The sequence below is a fragment of the Leptonotus elevatus genome, chromosome 5 (genome assembly GCF_054856555.1).
Source record: "Leptonotus elevatus isolate MCC_2025b chromosome 5, RoL_Lele_1.0, whole genome shotgun sequence".
NCBI classification, from domain to species: domain Eukaryota; kingdom Metazoa; phylum Chordata; class Actinopteri; order Syngnathiformes; family Syngnathidae; genus Leptonotus; species Leptonotus elevatus.
The window spans coordinates 14,871,691-14,897,072 of NC_141243.1; the positions used below are offsets into that span (position 1 = coordinate 14,871,691).

Consider the following 25,382-nt stretch of genomic DNA (forward strand, 5'->3'; position numbering starts at 1 on the left):
GACCCTCACACGCCACAGTTTCTTTGGGAAGGGGCGGAGTTTTTCTTACCTCATTTGAAGTCATGTCTTCGTTTGTCCTCTGTGGCTGTCGCTTTAAGATCGTGCTCGCACGCGCACCATGAACGAGTCTGACACTGATGCTGCAGTTACGCCCTGGGCCAGAGGTGGCAGTCGTGAGTAAAAATGTGACAAACTGCATAAAGATCCTTTAAAGCAGGGGTGGCCAAGTCCGGTCCTCGAGAGCCCCTATCCAGCCTGTTTTCCATGTCTCCCTGCTTCGGCGCAGCTGAATCTAATGATCAGCTCATCAGCAAGCTTTGCAGAAGCCTGATAACGATCCTGATCACGAATCAGGTGTGTTAGTGGTGAGAAACATGGGAAACAGGCTGAATAGGGGCTCTCGAGGACCGAACTTGGCCACCCCTGCTTTAAAGTTGAAAGAAAAAAAAGAAAGCTGTTTCTTCTTCGGTTATCGCTTCAGGTCTTGCTGGTGAACTGCTGTTGATATAGCGCCTCCATAATGGCGCAACACTGCAATTGCAGTTAAAATGCGTTCCTGCCGAGCTCAATCAACACAGCTGGAGCTCTGTGTTGAGCGTTATCAGTGGCTCAGGCTCTGAATTTTGTACACAGGAAAAACCCTGGTATATTTTGTACCTTGAGTTAGAACGAATTGTTCCATAAATTCAGTGATTTCTATGAAAGAGAAACGCATTCCTTATGAAGTACATGTTAAATAAATTAAGTTTATTTAGAAAATATTTGTTTTCCAAATTGCAACTCAAACAGCTGCATCATATACAGTACAGTACATCCCTGCACTCCATTCACTAACATTAACTTGTGCTGAACAACCAGGAAACGAGACACGGACAGCTCTATCTGAGAATGTTGCACAACACAAAACAGACCAGAGCACAAAGCACGTGGACGTACACATGGGTTTTTTTTTAGCTCTTAATTGTAAGAATGCCAACATTGTACTGGCACACAGACTGCATCATAGTGCAGAGTAGAAACATCTTTAGCTTGAATGCAACGTCATCTTGTTAACGGCGGACCACACAAGCGTCGGCTGCATTCCCCGACTTGGCGAAGGAGCTGCGGCGAGTGTACTGCTGACTGGCTACACAGGAGGGCAAATCATGGAAGGGAGCTCTTCCTTGCCACAAACGTTTGGATTGTGCAAAGCTGCACAGGTGTCAATTAGAAATGAAAGGAAGAAACAAAAAGGGATTCATCTTTACAGCACGATCGCTACATTGCGCAATTAATGAGGGGAAGCTTACAGTATATGAAGTGGTATTTGATGGATTTCCTAGTAGTGTGCTTCGTCCTATTGGCTTTTCGAGGAGTTGTGGAACTTTTTAAGATCGAGTAAAATTGTGCTATTGCAGATACGATATGGGTTGGTAATGACTGCTTTCCATCTGTACCAAATTGTCAAACGTAATCAAAAAATTAAGGCATGCATATACCACAAATGCGAAAACAAAAAAATGCATTTGGTTTTCAGTTGGTGTTCTCCTTCGTAGTGATGGTGACAAGCTGCTTGGCCGCCTTGGCAATATCATAAGCACATTGGATGACCTGCTGGGTGACAAGCTGCATGTCCGGAACCGGGCAGCCTTCCGGAGGCACCGCCTTCCTGCACTCGCTCTGAAGCCTGCATGCACTTGACGTCAACAAACGCAGTGAGCTTCGCACCGTCTCGGAGCGAGGCCTCTGCAGAGAAAAGGGGAATATGATGTCATTGTTTTCGTGCCTTTTCACGTTCATCATGAGACATTATGCATTTCCACTCTTTGAATTGACAAACTTGACACAGGTTTGTCCCCAGTCTTACCTTTGGAAAGAGAGCAGCCATTTCTGTTACAGCCACATGTATTCTTTCTGAGCAGGGTACGAAGCTGTGTGAGATCAAAATGATGAATTAAGATGGTTGATTCATTTAAACAACATTAGTATAAATACACAACACACGGACGGTGCAGTTGAAAATCCAATTACTGTAAACCCATGCTCAAGGTTCAAGCAATATAGCACACATTTTAGAGTTATGTAAAAGCTTGTTTCCAACACATTCTGATACAATAAAAACAAAATGCTGCATAAAGTTTGTCAATAGAGTTTCACTGCCATAACTAGAGTTGTTAAGAGAAACGGTGACAAATAACGATAGCCAAGACTTAAAGTGAAAGTCAAGTCAAACATTTTCTTTACAATAAATGTATATCCCCACTACTAATCTAAACACAGTATTCTGATTATTATTGTGTTTCTGAAATATGAATTAAGCAGCAAAATCCACTTGTTTTCATCCATCTCAGGGGCAGCCATTTTGTCCACTTGCTGTCAAATGAAAAATACATCACAGTTGTTCAGGCTCAGGTAACAACCAATCAAAGCTCAGCTTGCGAACGTCACATGACCAAACCCAGAAAACAGGTGAGCTGCGTATGGTCGTTACCAAAGCCCAGAGCAACTGTGATGTCAATTTCAGTCGCCAGCAAGTGGCAAAATGGCCGCCCTCTGAGATGGATAAAAACAGGTGGATTTTGCTGCTTAATTCATTATCCACATACACAATATTGATCAGAATGCCATGTTTATACTCGTGGGGATGCTTAGAACATATTATTGTCAAGAAATCTATGATTTGACTTCCCCTTTAGGTAAATGTGACTGAGCTTTGATTGACAGGTGCATCTCAATAAATTAGAATATCGTGGAAAATGTGTTAATTAAAAAAGTAAAGTGCATATGCTGTATTGTAGAGATTCATGCCATACAGAGTGAAAAAAATGGTCAATTTATGTCGAGCAATCAAGATTTTATGAATATTTTTGCATTAAGTACAGTATCGGTCATTTTGGACAGTCACGGGATCATCGTTTTGATACTTAATCGGTTTAAAGGAAAATTCAGGGATCAAGATGCCAGAGATATTTGCACTTTTATTCTTTATACACAATGCCTAATCCAATACTGGAAAATGAGTTCTAAGTCTTATATTAGTTAAGAAATGGCCTTCTGCATAATATTTTCCTGTGTTTAAATCTGCACGAGTTTCCTTTTTTGAACACACTTTTCTTTGATATTTTTTTTGAGATACATCGGCATAAGCATCTGAACATTTAAACTAGGTTTTCCATGTTACACTTTGCTGTGAACGGGTAAATTGCCTTTGGAACCAGAGCATCACGGTTAAAATCACACTACACAAACTGGAACCAGTTGCTGGCAGGACGCCAATTTGCAGCCTGACTACGATCGAGTTGACCTTTAATTTCGCTTCAGGAACTGAGAAAAGTATCAGATCTACATAAAACTCCATTTAATAAAGGCCTGTATTTTAGATTTGGCATAAATTTGACCTGCATAGTTGAATGGGTTTTTGACAAGTAACGTTATGTTAGGGACACAAACACATGAACGGACAAAGCGACAAACTCATGCTGATGAAAACCGAGCTATGAATAAATAAATGGTAAGAAATATTGTTTGTGGCTAATGATTCATTAGTGGGTAAGAGAGTGGAGAAAGGTCGGAGGCAGAGGAAGCTCAAAACTGTGCCTGGGAGGCAGGGACAGAGGCCAGAGTACCAGGAAGAGGGGTCGGGGGATCGCAGGCTGAGTGGATGGAGAGGGGTGGGGGGCTTCTCAGCCCAGGGCACCAGAGTGCTGAAACATCCCAGACTGTGTCTGAGGCGGCGCACGCCTTCGCGCTCACATGGTCTGCTGACGGGGCATGAGGCCCGAGGACACGGAGTGGGAGGAGAGGAGTGAACGGAACAGGACAACGAGAGATGCAAGAAGTTTGAAATGAAACAAGAGTGGAAATTTAATAAACCTGTTGGATCTTTCTGACCTTTCATGCTTGTTATCCTGAGCGGCTCGCAGGAGCTCCTGAATATTCTTGGTGATCTGCTCGGTTTTGCGGATGACGTCCTCGGTGCTGGGAAGTGTCGGGTCCGACTCCAACTCCGCGTCATCCAGCTCGGGGATGGAGCTGCCCTCCCTCAGCCGGCCACTGCTCCTCAGCCTCCCTCTCCTGCACAAACTGCAGCGCACAACTCAACTACTTGCGCAACACTTTTTTTTATCAACAGAGACAAAGAAGTGATGATCTCACAGTTCTTACCCTGAATCGTCCGCCTCAGAGTCATTGAATGTATTGTCATAGTCGCTTTCAGGCATGCTGCTCTGCTTCTCGAACTTGGAGGCCTGCAGAGGAAGCGATTGATGGCGCACGTCATTGGGAATATAAATCAGAAACATATGTTGAGTGCTGCGACACACTCATCCCGCTAACGGATAAAAAAAAAAACAACTAAATGACTATATTGTTGCTAGCAGGAGTGTGCTCAAGTCTCGCAATTAACTGTCATAAAAACATGTCAAAGCTATTGCAGAAACGGGCTAATAAAGCTGTGAAGCACGAGTGCAAAAATGTTAAAGCCACTTCAGTGATGATCGTTAGTACAGTTAGATTGTTTAGTCTGCATAATAGTAATTACAATCGCTGACACCGATGGAAAAACGATTTTGGAAAAAAAAAAAAAACATTATTCGGGGAAAGCGCCACGGCATTGCTGCATCTTTAACCAATTAGGTGCGCACTTTGCCAGAATAAATAAGACCGAAACCTTCGTCTAGAGACAGCAATGATCACATGACATGACATTAGCATTGTGAAACAAAAGCTGGTTCTTGTAGTGAAGCGTGGACTGTGAGGAGAGCTCGTGACGAGGGTGAGAAAGTCCAGATGGCCATAACCATGAAGAAGAAGAAAATAAAACAGGACAATTAACAATCAAACCCCATAGACAACATTTGGTCAATTTTCACTATTGTTGTATTATGAAGACAAGTGCAGCACAAACACTGCGCATGTCCGAAGATTAAATTATACCAGATAAAGTATGTTTAGATTTAGACATAAATCACAAACTACTGGATCATCAGTCCATTACCAGAAAGACCATGCTGGTGACATGTGATACTTGTACTGTGTCCCGTATGTATTATTGTTGTTGCTTGCAGTGATGTAGAATTACAATCTTTTTATTATTATTATTATTATTATTTTGCGGGTTAAAACTAGGGTGTCAGGCGATTAAACATTGTAATCGTAATTAATCGCATGACTTCTGTAGTTAACTCAGAAGTAATCCCAAATAATAATAAGAAATAAGAAATGTATATCTGTCCTAAATGTAAAATATTTTTCGTTCTTGTTAACATAAATATGGAAGAAAATGTTAAACTATTAGAAACATGGCTGCATCTTTTAGTCATTGCGACAGTAATTTCATAATAATTCATAAAATTGAATTAGAATTAAAAAGATGTACTGTATCCTACTGTAAAAAATGAGTGTGATATTGGTTTGGGTTGGTCATTTTTCTGCCACTAGATGGCATAGTTTCATTTGTAAGACATTGGTGACAGCTCTGTGCATTTTTTTCAACAAATTAAACTGACCATTGTCATTGGTGGCATTGTTTTCTGTATTCAACTCTATTCAAAAGGAAAATGTTCCTTTTTTTTAATGCTTTTTATTTCCTTGACTGTTTGTTGAGCCAGCCAAGTGAGAGTGACGCTGATGAAGGCAGGCGTTTGACGTTGAGGTGGTTCATGCAGATTGGCAGGCAGGGAGCAGAGATGGATAAAGAGTGTGAGGCAGGAAGAAGGTGATGAAAGCACCCAGTGGACTTGCTGCGTCCCGCAAGGTGAGGCCCACATGAGGAAATACTTAACCTTTCGATTACTTTCATCCATGGACCAGGACGGGGTGGACGGAAATGAGGGGAGGGATGAAGAGGTGGTCACAAAAGCGCCCCTTTCCTTCTAAAGACGTGGTCCAAATCACATTTTAGGGAGACAAAGATCTGGTTAAATTGTAAAAACTAGAAATCTGTTCATTTCGAACTGAACCACTCAAAAGTACTTGACTTGTTCAGTTTCAAGAAATGTATTTAAAGGGGAAGTCAAGTTAAAAGTCTTTACAATAATAGGTTGTATATGCATTTCATTCTGATTAATATTGTCTTTAAGCAGCAAAATCCACCAGTTTCTATCTATCTCAGGGGGCGGCCATTTTGCCACTTACTGTCAACTAAAAATGCCATTGTCGAGTGACGTCAGGGTCCTTTTTTTATTCCCACTTTAAAAATCAGATCTCGGAGTTGAAAGGGAGAATGTTCCAGTACACACTTCCTGGTATGAAGTTGGAAAAGTCTGACTTCTCACCTTCCTCGAATGCAGCATAACTGTGATGTTATTTTCAGTCGACAGCAAGTGGCAAAATGGCCGCCAACAGAGATGCATAAAAACTAGTGAAATTCACTGCTGAATTCACAATAGTAATCAGAATACCGTGTTTAGACTAGTAGGGGTGCATAGAACATATTATTGTTTTGACTTGACTTCCTATTTAAGTCAATCTAAGTAACAGATTAACCTATAAAACCCTGCCGCTGTTTTAATAATAATAGAAAAATGCTGAGCTTTTCCTTGTTATTGAGCAGTGAGCACACATTAACCTAAAGAGGAAGTCAACCCCCCCAAAAATTGTTTTGACAATAATATGTTCTGTGCATCCCCACTTGTCTAAATAAAGTATTCTGGTTAATATTGCGTTAGTTAAGCAGCCAAATCCAGCTGTTTTTATCAATATCAGAAGGCGGCCATTTTGCCACTTGGTGTCGACTGAAAATGACAACACAATTGCTCAGTTCTCAGGGAACAAACAATCACAGCTCAGCTTCAGAAAACAGTTGATCTGTGATTGGTCGTTGCCTGAGCAACTCTGATGTCATCTTCAGTTGACAGCAAGAGGCAAAATGGCCGGCCCCTCAGATGAATACAAATGTGTGGATTTTGCTGCATAACTCATATTCCGCAAATGTAATATTAATCAGAATGTCATGTTTGGACCAGTGAAGTCTCACACAACATATTGTCAAGAAATGTTTAAGGTTGACTTCCACTTTAAGTTAGTTTTGATATCTACTAAGAAAGGGAAAGCCAATTTAAATAGAATACAACAGCATTTTCTTTTGTACTAAAAGGGAAGAAAAGCAGATGAGTTGATGAGATGTCATGCAGTACAAAAACACAATCTTTGTATGGTTGTTTTAATGCTTCATCAACATAAAAGACAGTACAAAACTGAAAATTAAATCACGATAACAGCATCTGCAGGCAAGTACAACTAAGTGATGTCTTTACCAAAACGAAACAAAAAAAGACAAAAGGCACACCAGTAAACAACAGATGTATGTAGATAATGGTCTTGCAGCCTTAACAGAACCGGACAAGATGAGGTGTGAGTGGATGTGATTTTAGAGATGCCCACGTTAAAAAGAAAGGAAACAGGAATGGAAAACACTGAGAGGCGAAATGGGGCCAGTGGGAAGGAAAAGGCGAAGGAATGCAGGGAACAGGTCTTACTTACATGAGGTGAGAAGGGATGCAGGGTGGGAATAGCCTCCGCGGGGTAAGGACTTTCCCCTTTAGGGAGATAAGTCTTCAGGCCCGAGCCAGTCTCGTACATAGACATGGGCCGACTGGCCCGAGCAGATTGCCGGCGTTTCAGGGCTGAAGGACTGGAGGGGTCGGGATAGTCTGACGTGCTGGGGGTCTGATAGATATTGGCTGTGACCTGCCGCCTAAGAGAGGTGTTCTCACTTTGCAGAGATTGCAGCTGGAAGAGACGGTCAGCAACACACACTAAGAGGTGCTCTCAGCAAAGCAAGCCTTCATCCACTTAAAGTCACAGGAGAATTTGCCTTTCTTTTTTTAAGATTACATGGAAAAAAGCCAGAGTGATAAGCAAGCAAAGGACTGATTGCGCGGCGAGGTCACACAAGGTGGGAATGCAATCGGAGGTGCCGATACAGGACAAGAGTTAACAGCAATAGAGATTGAGGAGTTGACTCGAGAGAGGTTTTGTTGTCATTGATGTTCCGGATTATACACTACATTCATAGTGGATTGCATATTATGGACTGATCATAAACATTGAGAAGAAAAATCGACTCATCTTAAATGTGAATACCACAACACTATCATGTGTTTGGGATTTCTACAACACTGTCCAGTGAGGAGACTGAAATGATACTAATACTATATGGTATATCTAGTGTACAAATCAGAATTACCTTTAAGTAATCAAAGTAATCAAATATTCTGTAAAAAAATAAAAATAACAAATAAAATTTGACTAAGTCAAATCTAGGGCCCAAATTGATCATTACCAAAACACTTGCAAAAAAAACAAACCGAGTCAAGAGAAGTCAACCAAAAAATTGTCTTTACAATAAAATGTTATATTATGCAGTCCCACTAATCTGAACACAGTATTCTGATTAATATGCATCTGTGGAATACGAGTTAAGCAGCAAAATCTAGTGTTTTTTAAATCCATCGCAGGGGGGCGGCCATTTTGCCACTTGCTGTCGACTGAAACTAACATCACAGTTGCTCATTGCTCAGGTAACGACCAATCACGGCTCACCTGTTTTCAAAAGCTGAGCCGTGATTTGTCATGCCCTAAGCCCTGAGAATTTGTGTTGTATTTATTTTATTATTATTTTTCTTGATGACCACAGTGATGTCATTTTCAGTCGACAGCATGTGGCAAAATGGCCGCCCTCTGAGGTGGATGCAAAAGGGTGGATTTTGCTGCTTAACGCAAGATCAATCAGAATGCCGAGTTTAGGCTAGTGGGGGCAGATACAACATATTGAAAAGAACAATTTTGTGTTGACTTCCCCTTTAAATAACAGTGATACAGCGTCTATATTTTCCATGAAGCATTTGGAAATCAACTCAATATATCCACACGTACTAAATGTTCAAAAACATCACGAAGAGCACACAATAATATGATGAAGCAAGGCACACGCATACAAATCAAGTTAGTCATTGTCAACTATGCAATGGATTAAAACAAACATACAACATGCAGTTCAAAACATTCTTGTTAGTAAGGTGACATCGTTCTTAAATAATAAAAACTTGCCAATTATGAAATGAACGGGAGCGATTTCCTCTTCAGACGACTACGAGCGAGCATGCTGGCCGACGACAGAGGGAGGGTGGAGCAGAAGGGTGTCACAGCAGCCGTCCTGTTCACGTAGTCGCGCACGCACCGCCTAATTACAAGGCACAGGCTGGGGCCGCTGTGGCCCCCCTACACCGATCCCCACCCTGACTCGGTCCTGGCCCTCGGTGATGTTAGTGATCTTATTGTTGGAGCCCGGCGGATACCTTTTTCTGCATCAGTCGCAGCTCATCGCTCAGGTTGCTGTTGGCTTTCAGGAGATGCTGGATTTTGGCCTCGGAGGCCGAGAGGGCGTTTTTCACCTCGAGGTACTCCTGCATGGTGATAGGGCCATCGGAGAGGTCAGAGTCCAGACTCTGTTGGGCGCGGGAAATGCATTATTGGGGATGGTGCACAAAATGATCTGATGGTGATGTTCAAGGTTTTACTGGGAGAAAGTTGAAGCATGTCACCTTTGTCCGATCTCCTTTACTTGAAGGGAGCTCTTGGTCTGTGTCCTCGTCAGACGCTACGCTGTCGTAGTCGGGCTGGTCATTATCTTGACCGTCACTGCATGGCCTGGCAGACATGTTCTTCAGGATGAGTTCCACATGGTCTGCAGTTAAAAAGACACAATTTGGAATGAGTCTTCAGTGCTAAAATTTGGTGTAAGGGGAGGTTACACAGTAAATAACAATGAAGCACATCAAGCACGTTGTATACTTTCTTCTTGTGTGCCTTGTAAATTACAAGACAACGAGACTTGTTTTGAGAACATTTTTGTGATGATTTTCTGTCAACAAATCAAATGGAATTCAGCTCTGTGGCTGTACGGACACAATGTTCGACCACCCAAAATAATCCACTATGGTGCTAATTACTCTACTCACCTTTGGGGCTTGCTGCTGAATTTCCTTGTTGTCTCCGCTTCGCATCACTTAGTATATCAATCACGAGAGTTGCAAATTCATGTGCATTGAATCTGGCAAGTTTCTGGCGCCCCTAAAAGAAAAACAACAAGTCATCATTATGTGGTCAGTATGGGAAGCGGGAAAGCATTTTTGGGATGCTAACTTGCCTGGTTTCTTGTGGACGAATACTCTGGATTGACGGGAAGGAAAGGCACCACAGTCGTCTCTGTCACGAGGGCACTGTGATTCTGTGTTGCTAACCACACTTCAAGAGCGTGTGACAAATCAAATCAACTCAGTGTGGCTTTATTGTAAATATTGGCGTGCATAGAAACATTTCAGAATTAAAAGTCCATTCCATGTTCATTTTGTATGGCACAATAAGGAATTCATTATACATGACAGGGCTTTTATCTATATTTTGACACCACTTCAAAGCAATTTGGTCCTATTAAAGTATTTGCTTTTTTTCTCTCTCACAAAAGGAGACCACGTATATACCGTCGCTGCTATGTGAAAAACACTTATGTCCATTTTTGTCATTTTTTTATATTTTTTGGATGAAACTGAATGCAGACATCCCCAAAAACGTAAAAATTAGGTGTCAGGCGATTAAATTGTTTTAATCATAATTAATTGCATGACTTAAATAGTTAACTCACGATTAATTTGTTATAAATGTACAATAAAATGAACAATATTTTTTTCTATGTTTTTATACTTTTGTTAACATAAAAAAAAGTTGGGGGAAAAAAGTTAAACTAATAGAAATATGTCTGCAAGTTTTAGTCATTGATACACTAATTTCATAATAATTCATAAAATTGAGTTCAAATTAAAAAGATGTCCTGTGCTGTAAAAAATACAAACAAGTGTGATTATTGATTTGTGTTGAGGTCATAAACCTGCCACTAGATGGCATAATTGCATTTGTAAGACGGTGACAGCTCAGTGCATTTTTCTTTTTATATTAAGAGCTATCTAATCTTTAACAAGAAGTAACTTGTGAATTTCTGCACATTTTAAAAATTGTAAAATATAACTTGACCCCAGTTTCTACAAATATTTGCAGTATTATTAAATGTATTAATGCTCAATTTTGACGTGGATGTGTCTGCCGTGTTGCGAATGGAATTCCCCCAGTACACAGGCTTTCGAAGTCATTGTGCGTTAAAAAATTTGTGGCATTAAAGGAACTTTATATTAACAAAAAAGGACATAGCTGTTTTGCATAGCAGCGACGATATGTTACTTTTATACATAATACATTTGCAATACATTTAGCATAAAATGCTACTACATTGCTTGTGAAAACAAACTCTGCAGAAATCTTTACCTGCATCCGTCTCTCGCCTGTCAACCTCATCATACACATCCATGGCCAGCTCCTCAAATAAATGATTACTCAGCTGAAAATGAGTCACAAAGTTGGACTCTTAATGAGGAAAGAGACAAAAGTGGCGATAAAATATTGTCAAGTGCACCATCACTTACTGACTGCAGCTTCTTCTTGGCGGCCTTGGCCAGTTCAGACAGATCTAAACTGCTACAGTGAAATCAGATTTCAGATCAACATGCTGCTGAAACCTCACGTCAAACATTCATCTGCAAGCCATTTGAGCATACTTACATGTTCCTAATCCAAACAGAATGCATAACAAAAGACCAAACAATGTCATTTCAATGAGGAAATATGAATGCTAGTCCTGTGACAAGAACGGCTAAAAGTGTGACATATTTGTAGGTACTTCCGCTGACACTGACAGGAGATGTTTCAGCGAGTTCCAACAAGCCACTTCAAAGCAACGGCAACTGCCTCACTTTACAATTTCAAGTCAAGTAAAAACCACTGAGTTTTTTTTTTTTTGCTTACCTGTCAGCCATTTGAGGAACGATGAAGTGCTGCCCATTTTTGTGATCTTAAGGGAACAACAACAATGTTGTGTACTTACATCACAAACTCAAAACTAGGAAACACACACACACACACATGCATCATTTGAGCCGCTTTCACTTCAACAATTCACAGAAATAGCAGCACACCTGGTTTTCTCCCACACAGGTAGAACGCCAACCGATCGGTCAGCTCATACTGAATCTCCACCAGTCGATCTGCCAGGTCGTGGTGGCCCGCCTCCCTAAAAGGTGCCGCACATTAAAACCCTCTTGGAACCAACATGACTTGTGCGGGCGTGATAATGACATCACTAACCTTGCATAATCAATGGGAGTTTTGCCATTGCTATCGGGGGCTCCAGGATCTGCGCCGTAAACCGTTAACAGTTCAGCCTGAGAGACTTGTCCTGCCTTTGCTGCTACATGCAAGGGAGAGTTTCCCTTTTCCTTGAACAGAGAGAAGGTTTGAGACCAAATCACAGCGAGAATAGGTGTAGGAGTCTAAATTGATTTTAAATGGATTCATATTTGGATAAAAGATGACCTATGGTGGGCTTTTTACATCTTTTTCCTCTATAAAGTGGCGGGAAACCTTACTGGGTGAAAAAAGTTTGCCTGAGCTCCCAGAGAGAGCAACCTCAAACAGGTCTCAAGATTTCCAGTGCGAACACTTGAATGAAGTTGCTAGAACAAAGAAGAAAAGAACTTAGATTTACAATGAACTGGTGCGATATATTTTCCAGCAGTATTTCTCCTCACCTTACTCAGATCTTTGGCTGTTGAACTGTCATCTTCTCGACAAGGCATGCGGTGGACAAACGCCAACATTTGATATTTGGCTTTGATGAATTCGGACTTGTTTGGGCTATGAGGAACCCGTGAAATAGAACAGAAATAAGTACGAAAGAGTGAACGTCATCCAAGGAAAATGGAATTGTTTTAAAACAAGAACAACTCACTGTAATTTGTCCTGGGGGTTGGCCTTGCGTTTTCCACTCATCACAGATGCTGGGTCCAGAAGGGAGTGCTCCCAAATTGAATTAGCACCATTGCTGTACAACATCTGAACCATCTAGTTGAAAATAAGAACAAAGATGGAAAACTTTGCTCCATTGATTCGGAAAAATGCAGTCACTTAATAATTCAAGCCGAAATCAATAGAACTGTAGAAACACTGTTAGTCAAAAATTTGGTTATTAGGGGTGGGAATCTTTGAATGTCTCACGATTCGATTCCGATTTTTGGGTCTGCGATTCGATTCAGAATCGATCTTTGATTAGGAAAGATTTTTGATTCAAAATGATTTGATTGACAATGATTTTTGCTTCAATTTATAGATGTTCAAGGAATCGTAATGACTGTCTGACTCGCTAATGCTAATTAGCGCGCTACTTGCGGCACTTTTATCACTCAAAAGAACGGCTCCACGCTGCAAAAAAAACAACATTTATTGGAATAACTTGATCGTGACTTTTTCCTTCTGCTCTCTAATGTGGCTACAACTTAACAGTGTATCAGACCGCGTGGAACCACACTACTCCTAAGTGGCCAAATCGGATACAACATGAACAGCGTTCCCAATAAAGACACACAAACCAAAAGAACGGCTCCACGCTGCAAAAAACAGCTTTTATTGGAATAACTTGATCGTGACTTTTTCCTTCTACTCTCTAATGTGGCTACAACTTAACAGTGTATCTGACCGCGTGGAACCACACTACCCCTAAGTGGCCAAATCGGGTACAACATGAACAGCACTCCCAATAAAGACACACAAACCCAAAGGGAAGACAGTATAAAATAATTTAAATAAAATCGATTTGGGGACATTTAAAATCGATTCTGAATCGTACTAAATGAGAATCGATTTTTTGGCACACCCCTATTGGTTACACTTTCTCATGCTATTGAATGAGAAACTCCCCAACATTTGACAGGTTATGTATAAATTGTACAGTATCGGATTTATATTAGTTTAGTGTTTATATCTGTGCTTTCAGATTGGCTCAAAAGATACAACACAAGAGTATACAAAGTTAAAAGTAAGAGTTACTTGTAGCTGTGTAGGAGGCCATGGTGTGTGCGTCAAATGACGGACTTGTGAGCTGTGTCTGCCCAGACTTCGATGAACACTGCAGCACTCATCACAAATCAACACCCCCCTGTTCACTGAGGCCCAGCGGGGTTCTGTGAGGAAGGGAACAGAACACTTACTGGCTGTTAAAATTAAGATATCCATTACAGACAAGTACAAAGGGCTGCATAGAACATATTATTGTCCCCAAAAAAATATTTGGGTTTACTTCATCTTTTTTTTTAATAGATAAAAGCATTACATTTTATTCAGATATTGTTGATTAATATTGACAGTGGGATTTTAGTGTGACATTTTGTGTCTCTGCCCAAACAAACAACCACTCAGACCTGCACACCACACCTTCCTCTAATTCTGTTGTGTGTGTGTGTGTGTCTGACAATAAATACTTTAAATTCACACTGCCCTCCGCTACAGCCAATAAATCATAAGCAATGTGATTGGCTGATGCTGAGACAGGACAGCAGCTGACGTGTAGTGGGAACAGCTGCAGGGGTTAATAGTCACAGTGATGGCGCCTGGTTGTAGTTTGAAGAGTCTCACCCAAACTACTGTCCGCTGGTGGGCTTCCGTAACGCTTTCCTCAAACAAGTGCTGCTAAATTTAATAGCAGATCTTGAAATTCTAAAAATATTCACAGCCAACAACAACTGGTCACAGTTGCAAGGGAGGGGCAAGTGAGGCCAGCTGCTTTGGAGACTTTAACATGTTAGAATGACAGAATGAGCAGCAAAAAGGCGTTCTAAAGCCTGAGGAATCCAATATATTTTCTCTCTTAACCAATTATGCTCCTCTCTGTGTTAACTGTTGTTAGCGTATACTTTTTACAGGATATCCCCATCAGAAAAAGACTTCTGAATTGAAAACTCTCAGTCAATTCAGTCAGCATCCTGTTTGGCTTCCTGTGCTTGCTGAAAAACATCACGTCACAACTAGAAAGGGGATTTCGCACACAAAAATACAGAGTAGTTATAGTCAGGATTTCAAATACAGTAGACCTTTGATTGTAAATCTTTACTACATTTGTTTTCACAATGAATTAAGGAAAATACTAGGATCTGATGGTGTTCAGATTAAATTTTATCATCCAATTGATCTGCATCCAAACAAGTTCAAATGGGATCATGCTCTCTAACATGCAGGGTGGGGGGGAAGACAATATGATTTCATTCCATTTGAATGCACAAAAATCAGTCTTAATGTTCTATTGTAATATTCTGTTCAAATGTCAACACTGCCACAGACAGATTAAGACTGAACAAGAAGTGACCGGAAGCGGTCGCTTGAAGTCAAATAGCATCCTCCCCTGGGAGCCCGGTTAGATGTCACAACACTAAACTTGTCACACATCGCATTTAACGCTAAAGTACAAATTAGCGTGTGTGGGCTGAGCACTAATAATCCGATTAGAATCAGAAGCACGGGGTGTGATACTAGTGGACCGAGTGTGAAAAAACCACACGTCACTCAATGTGTCGGAAAACGGTACGAGCTAATGCTGACCGTTCGACTTCACTTACCTGGGACGCAACAGTCTGCACACACCTCCGTGTTCCTCATGCGTTTGGACATTCTAAACAGTTGAAATGTTTGCAGAAATTAGCTCGGGATCTTGGCAGTATGCACGCTGATCATTGATGACTCCCTGGAGATGCCTTCCGCGTTAGCTAAATGCTAGCCAATTAAAGGCAATCCCAAACATCGAGACGCTACGTCCGATTGAGGCTGTTTTTAAAATCATTATAAGGCCATTCCCCTACAGCGCTCAATACCGATTCCCTTCAAGTTAGCTGATTTAGCACCTGGCTAGTAGACAACACTACGCCCGCTTAATGGGACGCGCTGTGGTCTGTAGACAGACAGCCGCAACACTACAGCGAGCGTCAGTGTCTGCTCACTGCTTGTTACCGAATCCCCCAGCTACATCTTACAGGAAAACATTCTACTCAAATAAACAAACATATTATGAATATAGTTCTCATTTTATACTCTGTCATGACTATCTACTATTTTTTTTATTATAACCTAAAATATTTATTCAGCAATGGTGGGTTGTTGTACAGCACATAGCCTGACATACAATGATGAGGGAAATCTGCGTTTCGCAATGTTGATCGCTTCTCTGCGGGTGTAAATGGAAATTTTTAGAGGCGATGCAACATTTGCAGGAGTCGCATGATGATGGTTTTATTAACATCACGTCCATGTCCTGGTTAATGAGGTCAGACTTGAGAGAGATTCGTGTGTCAGTGTTTCGTTTACATTTTGTTCGTAAAGATGACAAATAGTCTGAAATGAATTACATCACGTGGTAACAGACGTGCGTATTACAGGTGGAAGTTATAAAAGGCGTGATAGTTTTTGATTAATTGTGAAATATCCAATTTTGATGATATCACTAAATGCAACCTGCAATCATATTTTAGGCAAATTCAACCTGCGCTTTTTTCCTATTTATTTTCTTTTTTATATATATCAGACACGCACAATTATGATAAATACACCTTTTTTTATCCGAATGTATAACTGTATATACATATATATAACTGTAATGACGTTTTATCGGTACGTACATTTATAAAGTATTTTGACTCCCCCATGTTATTACGTTGAATGGACGTGCCCATGCTGGAACTGATTATTTGATAATTTTTTTGTGGGCAAAACCTTTAACGCCATTTAATCTTTATTGCAATGCCAATCCGACGCTATGAAACGAAAACAAATTTCGAATCTTGAATATATCCGCACGGGTTTAAATTGCTTACATTTTGTTGCGATCCGACTGAGTTTCTAGGTGGGCTACCCCTGCCATTGTTATGGACTCTTCCTGCCACTTCCTTGTTCGAACTTTTGTTTTGGGGAAGGCTTGGGCATAAGTTTAGTGAGACTGCCACTACTCTGATTTAGTTTTCGGGAAATGTTGAAGCCATGACCAACAATAAACGTAGAAGTTGGCTGGGAGAAGGCATAGCTATCACCGTGGGTGCGTCGAGAAAAAGCTTGCTAACGTTGCTTTAAGGCTCCACATAGAAAGAGATGATGTCCTCAGCTAATATTAGCGAAGACATTCAAATGGAGTTCCCACTGCACTTTTCAGTTTGGGAGAATAATTACAGGAAGCTGGAGCAGCAAATCACACGATCGCAGGTTAGTAAAGCAGCTGTTTTGCCGGAAATGTAACGCATTAATAATTGTTAGCTCACCGATGCTAGGAGTTGCTACGAGGAAATAGGCCGCCTTGTTTGACAGATCCGGTTCACTGCCACACGTGCCACTTTAAATACATAATTTCACTTTCTGTTTACTAGTTTCCATTTTTTCCACTGATACTATCTTAAATTAGTCATCTACATATTAACTACGTGCACTCAATGGCCACATTGTTAGGTACACCTGCTCAATCAATAATGTCTTTAATACATGTGAAAGTCCTGCATGTATTAGAAGTTCCTTTCCTACAACACACCTTAATCAAATGATCAGCTCATCAATTGGCTCATATTTTTTTCAATCCACTTATTTAGTGTTTGCACAATTTAACATTGTATATAAAACTTTTCCACATTCATCTTCAATGGGATAGACATTCAACTTTCAGTAAGCATTTCACCCCATTACATACCACTCATCATCATTCCCATGGGTTTGTTTTTGGAGTGGTGGAGCAGTTGGGAAAAGTGTATTGTCCAGTGACCAAGGGGTTGGGGGTTTGAATCCCAACTCCCACTGTACGTTGTAGATGCGTCCATTTACACAAGACACAAAATAATATGCATATAAAATGCATTACTGAGTCACATGAATGTGGATTAAACATAAAATCAGCGTTCATCTTCAATGACGGCTTGCAATATTATGCCACATTATTCAATACAATTAAACACGATGTCAGTGATTTTTACAAGTCAGCAATAGTCCTGTGTTTAAAGCAAATACTCCCTTTCCGCAACATTTCTTAAAACATTTGTCTTTTGGATTTCCTCAGAATGACATTGAGACTGTGGACCCGAGAGGTCGGACCCCTTTGCACCTGGCGGTGGCACTCGGACACTTGGAGTCGGTGAGAGTCCTCCTGAGACATGGAGCTCAAGTTACTAAAGAAAATGCCAATAATTGGACAGGTTAGTATTTAACCGCTGCTTCCTGGATGTGCCTCATTGCTGATTTGGCACGTTGTAACTCTTTTTATCTAAATCGGTGTCTTTGTTCCGTGGATCCAGTGCTGCAGGAAGCCGTCAGCACGGGAGATCCAGAGATGGTTCAGTTAGTTCTTCAACGGAGAGACTACCTCAAAGCATCCACTGCTTTGGAAGGAGTACCCGAGCTTTTGTCAAAGATCCGAGAGGTTTAACGTACTTTTTTTCCCGCGTTATTTTCAGCAACGTTTAATTTGATTTATGAAACAAACTATTTGCATTATTTGTGTCTTTCATCCATAGTCGCCAGACTTCTATATGGAAATGAAATGGGAATTCACCAGCTGGAGTAAGTTCTGTGCGGAAATAGAGCGCGTCTTTTATTTTTCTTTGCACGTTCAATGTCAGGACTGTAAAAACATTGTTGAGCTGCATTTAAAAATATACACATCGACACAAGCAAAAGCTTTTCCGGTCATACTGGACCAACTACATTATTTACCTGCTATCTTAAAATGACTCGTAATGTTTTTACTTGCATTTTTTAAATTAATTTATTGTTTTTTAATCATGTTACCCTGTTGTGACTGTCGTTTCACAGTCCCTCTCGTGTCCCGGGTTTGCCCGAGCGATGTGTGTCGCATTTGGAAAAGCGGCGCGAGCCTTCGCGTGGACGCCACTCTTCTCGGCTTCGAGAACGTGACTTGGATCAGAGGGCGGAGAAGCTACCTTTTCAGAGGAGATGGTGTGTGTCTATAGCAAAATGAAGAAAATGGAATGTAACTAAACAAGATCCTTGGCAGATTTGTGCGCCGAGTTGATGGAGGTGAACCATGATGATCAAGTGGTGGACACAGAGTCTTTCATCATATCGCAAGAGATGGAGGATGTCACACTCGAGTCAATGCAGCCAGCAGAACAGGAAGTGGCCAAGAGGTTGACCACACCAATTGTCAACACCTACTTGGACACCAAGGACATTGCTTTCGAGAGGCAAGGGTCTCATTCTGACAAATTATTTGAGCGGGAGCGTAGTTCAAATGAATCCAACCAATATGAAAGTGTGAAAGTCATGACACGTGATTGACAGCTGTAATATATGAAGTTTGATCTTAAAGATTTTGCTTCTCACTAACAATCTTATCAGGTAGTATACGGTGCACTTTTCCCCTTTTATGACGATATTTTTCTTCATTGCTGTCTTTTAATAGGAACAAGTCTGGAATTTGGGGCTGGAGGACAGAAAGAACCGAAGTCGTCAATGGATTTGAAACAAAGGTTCAAATAAATGGCCTCCTATCAATGAAAAACAACTCAAATGTGTGTCATTTCAAAGAATATAATTTCATTACACCATTGTCCTTTGCTTTCTTAGGTTTTCAGTGTGAACAATGTGAATGTAGTCATCAGGACAAGGACGGAACATCTTACAGATGAGGAGAAAGCCAGGATAAAAAGTAGGTGGAAGGAAATTTTATTTCTGACTTAACTTATAGGGAATATATTTACTTTTTATCTAACTGTATAAAATACATACACAAGTGTGTGTTATTCACGGGATTTTACAGTATGTCTTTTTCAAGACTTGTTTACATATAGAGAATGGTGAATGTGAATTTCTCTTAAAAGGTGAAAGGAACATCCTGGAGTCTCTGCTTGGCACAGTTGAACAGCACATAAGTGCACAAGGGGTAATGCGTGCATCCTGTGATCAAACACATTCAATACATAACACTCCACAACCAGAACCAGGCTACCCAGGCACATTCCAATGACATCACATCTTTGAGCTTCATCATCATTTAGCAAAAGAAAATGAGAATGGCACTCAGAGAGGAGACTTCTGACAAGGACCAAAAGTGGGAAAGAAATGTTTCTCCATTTGTTGGTTAGCAAGCTACTTCCTGCTTCAACGAGTATGACATAAAACATTACAAAAGGACTGGAAGTGACATTTTGATGTAGTTTAGTGGCTGAACCAGCAAAAAGTGAGGGGAATGGAGCTTTTTTTTCTTTCTTTTTTTACCTTTTTCCAGATCAGAATTTAGCACCCTTTTCCTTGGTCCTGGCACCGCTTTCGTCAAAGTTTCATGTGAGTCTGTTAATTACTTTCATATAATAACGCCAAACTAACTGAGAGATGTATTGCTTTAACAATGTGTCGATTTTTATAGTTTACAGTAGACCTCTCAGTTTGAAGCCTCTCTGAGTGTCTGAGATCATCTTGGCAAGGAATGAATTAGAATACAGTTCGTTGGATCGCAATAGATTCTGCCAGTGAGGTTTTTGTTCCCACAAGCTGATGACATGCATGCTTGCTGTTCCAGGACCTGACACTTGAATATGCAACTGCCACAAATCCCACAGCCATCACTCCAGAGGAGTATTTCAATCCCAATTTCAATTTGGAGAACCGAGACATCGGCCGACCGATTGAGCTGAGCGTGCGAACACAGAAGTTAGCCAACAATCCTCAAGATAGTTCAAAACCTTCTTTTCAACCGTATTCCGCATTCAAGCAGTGTTACCTTCTCACACAGGTTTAAAGGTACGTTGTGGATGAGCGAAGGTCATCCTCTGTCCCTGGTGGAGCAGGTGACCCCCATCATTGACCTCATGGCTCGGACCAGCTCGCATTTTGCACGGCTACGGGACTTTGTCACGCTGAAATTCCCTCCAGGATTTCCTATCAAAATTGGTGATTGTCTTTGCTTAAAGAATCAGGAAACACACTTTTATGAAACATAAATGATGTCGTGGTTTCTTCTGTTTCGCAGAGATTCCTCTATTTCACGTGCTGAACGCCAGGATTACTTTTGGTAACGTGAATAAATGCAGCACGGAAGAGGAAGCCAGCACAACGCCAGCAGCCACAACGCCGTCCTCAGGAGACGACCAAGAGGCCAGAGGTAGAAACATACTCCACCATCCAAATTGTCTTTGCTCCTCAACGGTGGCTTTCGTGTGTATCCAGTACCTCCGGCGTTCCAGGTGTGTCCATCTGTGTTTGCCATACCCGACAACTACCACCGCCGAGGGGGCAGCCGCCACGCTCCTGCGTCCACTAATGACGAGGAGTTTTTGCAGTACGCAATCCATCAAAGTCTCCTGGACTCCCACAGTCGCCCAGACCAGGTGAGGCCTCACCGATCATCCCTCGTCTGCTTCCATTTTTCCTACTCTCTTATCTATTGTATTGGGAATGGTTTGTCACTGCAGGAGGGGACAGGGGATGACACACACAGCCAATACAATGACGTCATGGTCAACAGCCAGAGTGACAGGTAGCTTTTCACATTCTTGTGTGATCGAGAGAACTGAACCTATTCGTGATTTCATTGTAGACATTGACTGTAAATTGCTCAATTTGACACTTGGTGAAGCAAATGCATTTCATCGGTTACATATTGTTAGCCTAATAGAAAAACGGCCTGTGTCATTTTTACCGTTTTCGAAAAACACAACCAATTCAACCAACAAGAAGAAAACATACTTGCAAGTACGTTCGAAGAAGTTTGTCAATCAAAAATGTTAATTCCACTTTGGCACTGTACTAATGCTAACAGTAGTCTAGAATGGATATTCATTTCTGATTTGGATGCAGACTGCTCATCTCACTACTCACAAAAATATTTCAAGCCAGCTGAAAATGTATGTAATTTTTTTACATGACAAATTCCCATTTGTTTATTTATTTATTTTTTAAACACAAACCTACAAAATAAAACTTATGATACAGGTTCATTAGTCTAATAATAGTCTATTTATTTGAAATGCATAACCTATTCTAAAAGTTAATAGAGTTCTAAAAGTATTCTGTATTCTGAAAGGGAATACAAGTATTCTAAAAGTAATTTAGAATACTTTTAGAATACTTGTATTCCTTTTTTTTTTAGAATACGTTTAGAGTACTTTTCGAATAACCCTCAGGTTTATGTATTTAGTATTAATAAGGTTTGTGTATTTAGTAATGTATTTAATAAAGTATAATTACTCTAAATTAATAATAATGAGAGTATTTATTTAAAATACATTAAGTATATTGTTTGAATTGCATAATAATCATGATAAATATACTGTTATGTGAAAAACACTTGTTTCCCCCCTCCCCAAACATGTTCATGTTTTTGGGATGAAACTGAATACAGATGTCCCAAAAAAGAAGAAAAAAAATCATAATTATACTTTATTAATAATAATTACTGAGGATTATGCATTTCAAATAAATAGGCTTTATTAGACTAATGAATATGTATCATATAAGATTTATTTGGTAGGATTGTGTTAAAATTATCTAAAAAATAAACCAAAAAAAATAGTAAATGGAAACTTGTCATGTAAAAAAATGACATCAATCTTAAAGTTAGGCTTGAAATATTTCTCAGTGTAACTCTCCATGGCCTCTGTGATTCTAGGAGCATCCCAGAGGGGGTGCTAGTGGACTATGGCGACACCTCCAGCCCCACGAGCACCTTCTCCACCTCAAGCCACGACTCAGAGCTCCACTTGGCCATGGAGCTTTCTGTGCGTGCGCAAGAGCGAGAGGAGCGGCTGAAGAAGCAGGAGGAAGAGGAACTGGAGCAGATTTTGCAGCTGTCACTCACCGAGAAGTAGAAGGATGAAGAGGGAATCGGAATCGATCCGAAAGCGGCCGCCTCACCTCATTTTACACTTCCTGTCTACTATGCAACAGCAGATTTTCCCTTTAACGGCCTGCTCTTGCACAGGCAAAACTTTCCTTATCTTAACTTTTTAAAAGGGTGTTTTTTTTTTTTTTTGCTAAGAGGTTACACGTTATTCTGTGTCTACATGCGGAGTCGCCATCTTCCAACTTGATCAATGGGCTCTGAGGTGTTGTGGGCTTTTGAGTACTTTTAACAGCAGCCCCATCATATCTTAGTCTTAAGGCAGCTCCTACGAATGTTATCAAAAATGACTACTTCAGGTGACTCCACATAAATTGGCACTCCCACTTCTCTTTCTAGCGCCAGAGCACTGTTTATATTCTTGGCATGGCTCTGATTTTAATCCCTGATATAATAGTTTGGGGAATAAAAATATTCCTGCAGGATTAATTTTCCAAGGGCCATGCAGGGTTTAATGCTACAAGCCATTTCCATTGAATAACGGAAATCTCAGGGTCAAGTTTTAACAACCCTCTCTTTGTAATTAAGTTTTAAGCTACTGTTAATTTCACATATCTCGCTCCTTGTACTTTTCAGAAGGCCAAGAAGAAAACGCTGCAAGAGATTGTAAAATTCTGCAGCAATTGTTCAATATTCTATTTTCTTTTAAGTAGAATCGAATTTGTATGTTGTTTTTTTTGTGTGCTACCTGAGCAAATACCAGCATTAATGCCTTTAATGCAACGGCGGTGTTTTCAGGAGTGCAGTCCTGTGCAAGCACTCTTCATAATTCCTAAAGGCAGTCGGCCTTGATTGTTTTTCCTGTAGCCACAAACAACTGCAAACCTCTTGAGTGTGTGCAGGCTTGTCGGCCACATTAGGATTCATTGATTTGTTGTGCTTCAGCATGTGCCAACAGACACTTCGTCTGTTACTTGATGGAAAGTTCAGCTTGTGCCACTCCAAAACTTCCACGTTCAACCCCCCCCCCCCCCCCCATCTGATAGAATGCAAGTTGTACCCACTGTAATGTTGAATAGCCACTGTACTGTCGTTATTTTACATATGACCAACCACTAATTTGAGCGCGCTCTGCAGATTTTACCCTCCGTTGTACATGATGAAAAACGGCTGTTATAACGATATATTTTGCCAACTTAAAAAAAAAAAAAAAAAGGGCCAACTTTTGGTTCAGTCAAACGAGATCTTTGTAACACAATTTTGAGCTGCAGTTGTTCCTAAAATAAAAGCACTTTATTTCCATAAATACTATGACAGTGACTTCATGCACTTTATAAGAATGCAGACACATTCAACACGCCTTTAATACACTTAGTTTGTATTTCCTTATTAAAGGGGGTTAGGGTGTTGAAGTAAAATCTCTTTTTAAAGGGGAAGTCAATCCAAAGATTTTCTTAATATGTTGAATGTGCCCCCACTAGTCTAAACATGGCATTCTGATTAATATTGCATTTGTGAATTTAAGCAGCAAAATCCACCCATTTTTATCCATCTAGGGGCGGCCATTTTGCCCCTTGCTATCGACAACAAAAAAAGACATCACAGTTGCTCAGTTTCAGAAACCATCTTTGTCACACACTCGCGGGAACAAACGAGCCTTGCGCTGACTACCCCATTATAGCTTTATGATGGTGTGTTACTATAACACTAAATCCCTTTTCACACTGCCTAGCAGCGTGTAGTGTGCCGTCAACAAACCCATTTTGTATGTGGTGTGGAACAGGCACCACAGAATGGAGTGTACTACTATCAAGTCATAATGACTGTTTAAACAAAAATGACAATTTATAATGACAAACTCCCCTTACAAAACTTTGCGTTTAGATTTGTGATTTTCGCTTAAGAGTTGTATAGAGCTGCATCGCGTACTATTGTATTGGCTATCATTCACTTTTATACATTTTATGAGCAATAATTGACTCGTGTAGCATTGTAAAAACCCAAACAAAACATTTATTTACATTGTGAGATCAATAAGGTACACTATACTTCTATCATATAGTCTTCACTCAAAATAAATAACAGATAAACTCATAACTCAAGAATGGATTGCACTTCATGTCTACATGCATAATTTGGAAACTGTAAATTGCATGAGGTAGGGTAGGGATCAAGGTGCCACTGATAAATAAGCAAGTGGAAGAGCCACTCCAGCCATTGTGAGGCCCACCTCTCTCTGGCGGGTGGATTTGATGACCGTTGAGTGGCTCCTTAGGTTGTGTTTGATTGGGAGTCTTTTAGTCTCCGTGACTGGAGTGATGACACGCTCAGGGCCTGGGTAGAGGCTTGTAGACGCACACGGCCATGATGACCATCAGCAGCAGCAGGACACCGAGGACGCTCCCCAGCGTGACTGTACACACAAATAAGAAAATAAGGTTTTCTGATTGTCGGCGCTACGACTAGGCAGCAAAAGGGGCGAAACAAGAACAGGCGTGGTCAAACCTGGGGAACACTTGGATCTTGCTTCTTACCCAAATTTTGCTTCTGTAAAACCACGTAAGGTCTCTCGGCTATTGTAGGCTCCTCGTCTTGGCCACCCACTAATACCATTAGTGACATCAATAAAGCCTGGATGGCAGCTAGCATCACAGCAGTGGAAGAAACGATGGTGATGAGAATGATGTTGATGATGAGGAAGATG

The 25,382-nt window shown here is 40.7% G+C and overlaps 2 protein-coding genes and 1 long non-coding RNA gene across 11 annotated transcripts; 1 reads left to right on the forward strand and 2 right to left on the reverse strand.

Moving 5' to 3' along the window:
- Positions 1 to 726: 726 nt before the first annotated feature.
- Positions 727 to 15,835, reverse strand: git2a (G protein-coupled receptor kinase interacting ArfGAP 2a). Of its 9 annotated transcripts, XM_086075711.1 has the most exons (21): positions 15,474 to 15,835; positions 13,912 to 14,045; positions 12,818 to 12,930; positions 12,618 to 12,723; positions 12,456 to 12,542; positions 12,175 to 12,305; positions 12,006 to 12,100; positions 11,836 to 11,881; positions 11,457 to 11,508; positions 11,299 to 11,371; positions 10,130 to 10,227; positions 9,942 to 10,053; positions 9,525 to 9,667; positions 9,279 to 9,428; positions 7,462 to 7,710; positions 5,763 to 5,852; positions 4,144 to 4,226; positions 3,871 to 4,062; positions 3,606 to 3,737; positions 1,847 to 1,910; positions 727 to 1,725 (listed from the first exon to the last, which is right to left on the reverse strand). In XM_086075711.1, the coding sequence occupies exons 1-21, from the start codon at positions 15,523 to 15,525 to the stop codon at positions 1,513 to 1,515; spliced, it is 2,415 nt and encodes an 804-aa protein (XP_085931837.1). In that variant the 5' UTR covers positions 15,526 to 15,835; the 3' UTR covers positions 727 to 1,512. The 9 variants fall into 9 exon arrangements, with proteins under 9 accessions (XP_085931837.1, XP_085931830.1, XP_085931832.1 ...); XM_086075704.1 differs by lacking the exon at positions 3,606 to 3,737; XM_086075706.1 differs by lacking the exons at positions 3,606 to 3,737; positions 5,763 to 5,852.
- A 318-nt stretch (positions 15,836 to 16,153) lies between these two features.
- On the forward strand, positions 16,154 to 23,984 carry ankrd13a (ankyrin repeat domain 13A). Its single transcript, XM_086076696.1, has 15 exons — positions 16,154 to 17,103; positions 17,942 to 18,077; positions 18,177 to 18,301; positions 18,396 to 18,441; positions 18,694 to 18,837; positions 18,896 to 19,085; positions 19,304 to 19,370; positions 19,468 to 19,549; positions 19,722 to 19,783; positions 20,420 to 20,550; positions 20,633 to 20,790; positions 20,870 to 21,001; positions 21,067 to 21,227; positions 21,312 to 21,376; positions 22,508 to 23,984. Exons 1-15 carry the CDS (start codon positions 16,993 to 16,995, stop codon positions 22,704 to 22,706), a joined length of 1,809 nt encoding a protein of 602 aa, XP_085932822.1. The 5' UTR covers positions 16,154 to 16,992; the 3' UTR covers positions 22,707 to 23,984.
- A 682-nt stretch (positions 23,985 to 24,666) lies between these two features.
- On the reverse strand, positions 24,667 to 25,382 carry LOC147173853 (uncharacterized). Its single transcript, XR_015094890.1, has 2 exons — positions 25,213 to 25,382; positions 24,667 to 25,091 (listed from the first exon to the last, which is right to left on the reverse strand). It is a non-coding gene; the product is annotated as an uncharacterized LOC147173853 (long non-coding RNA).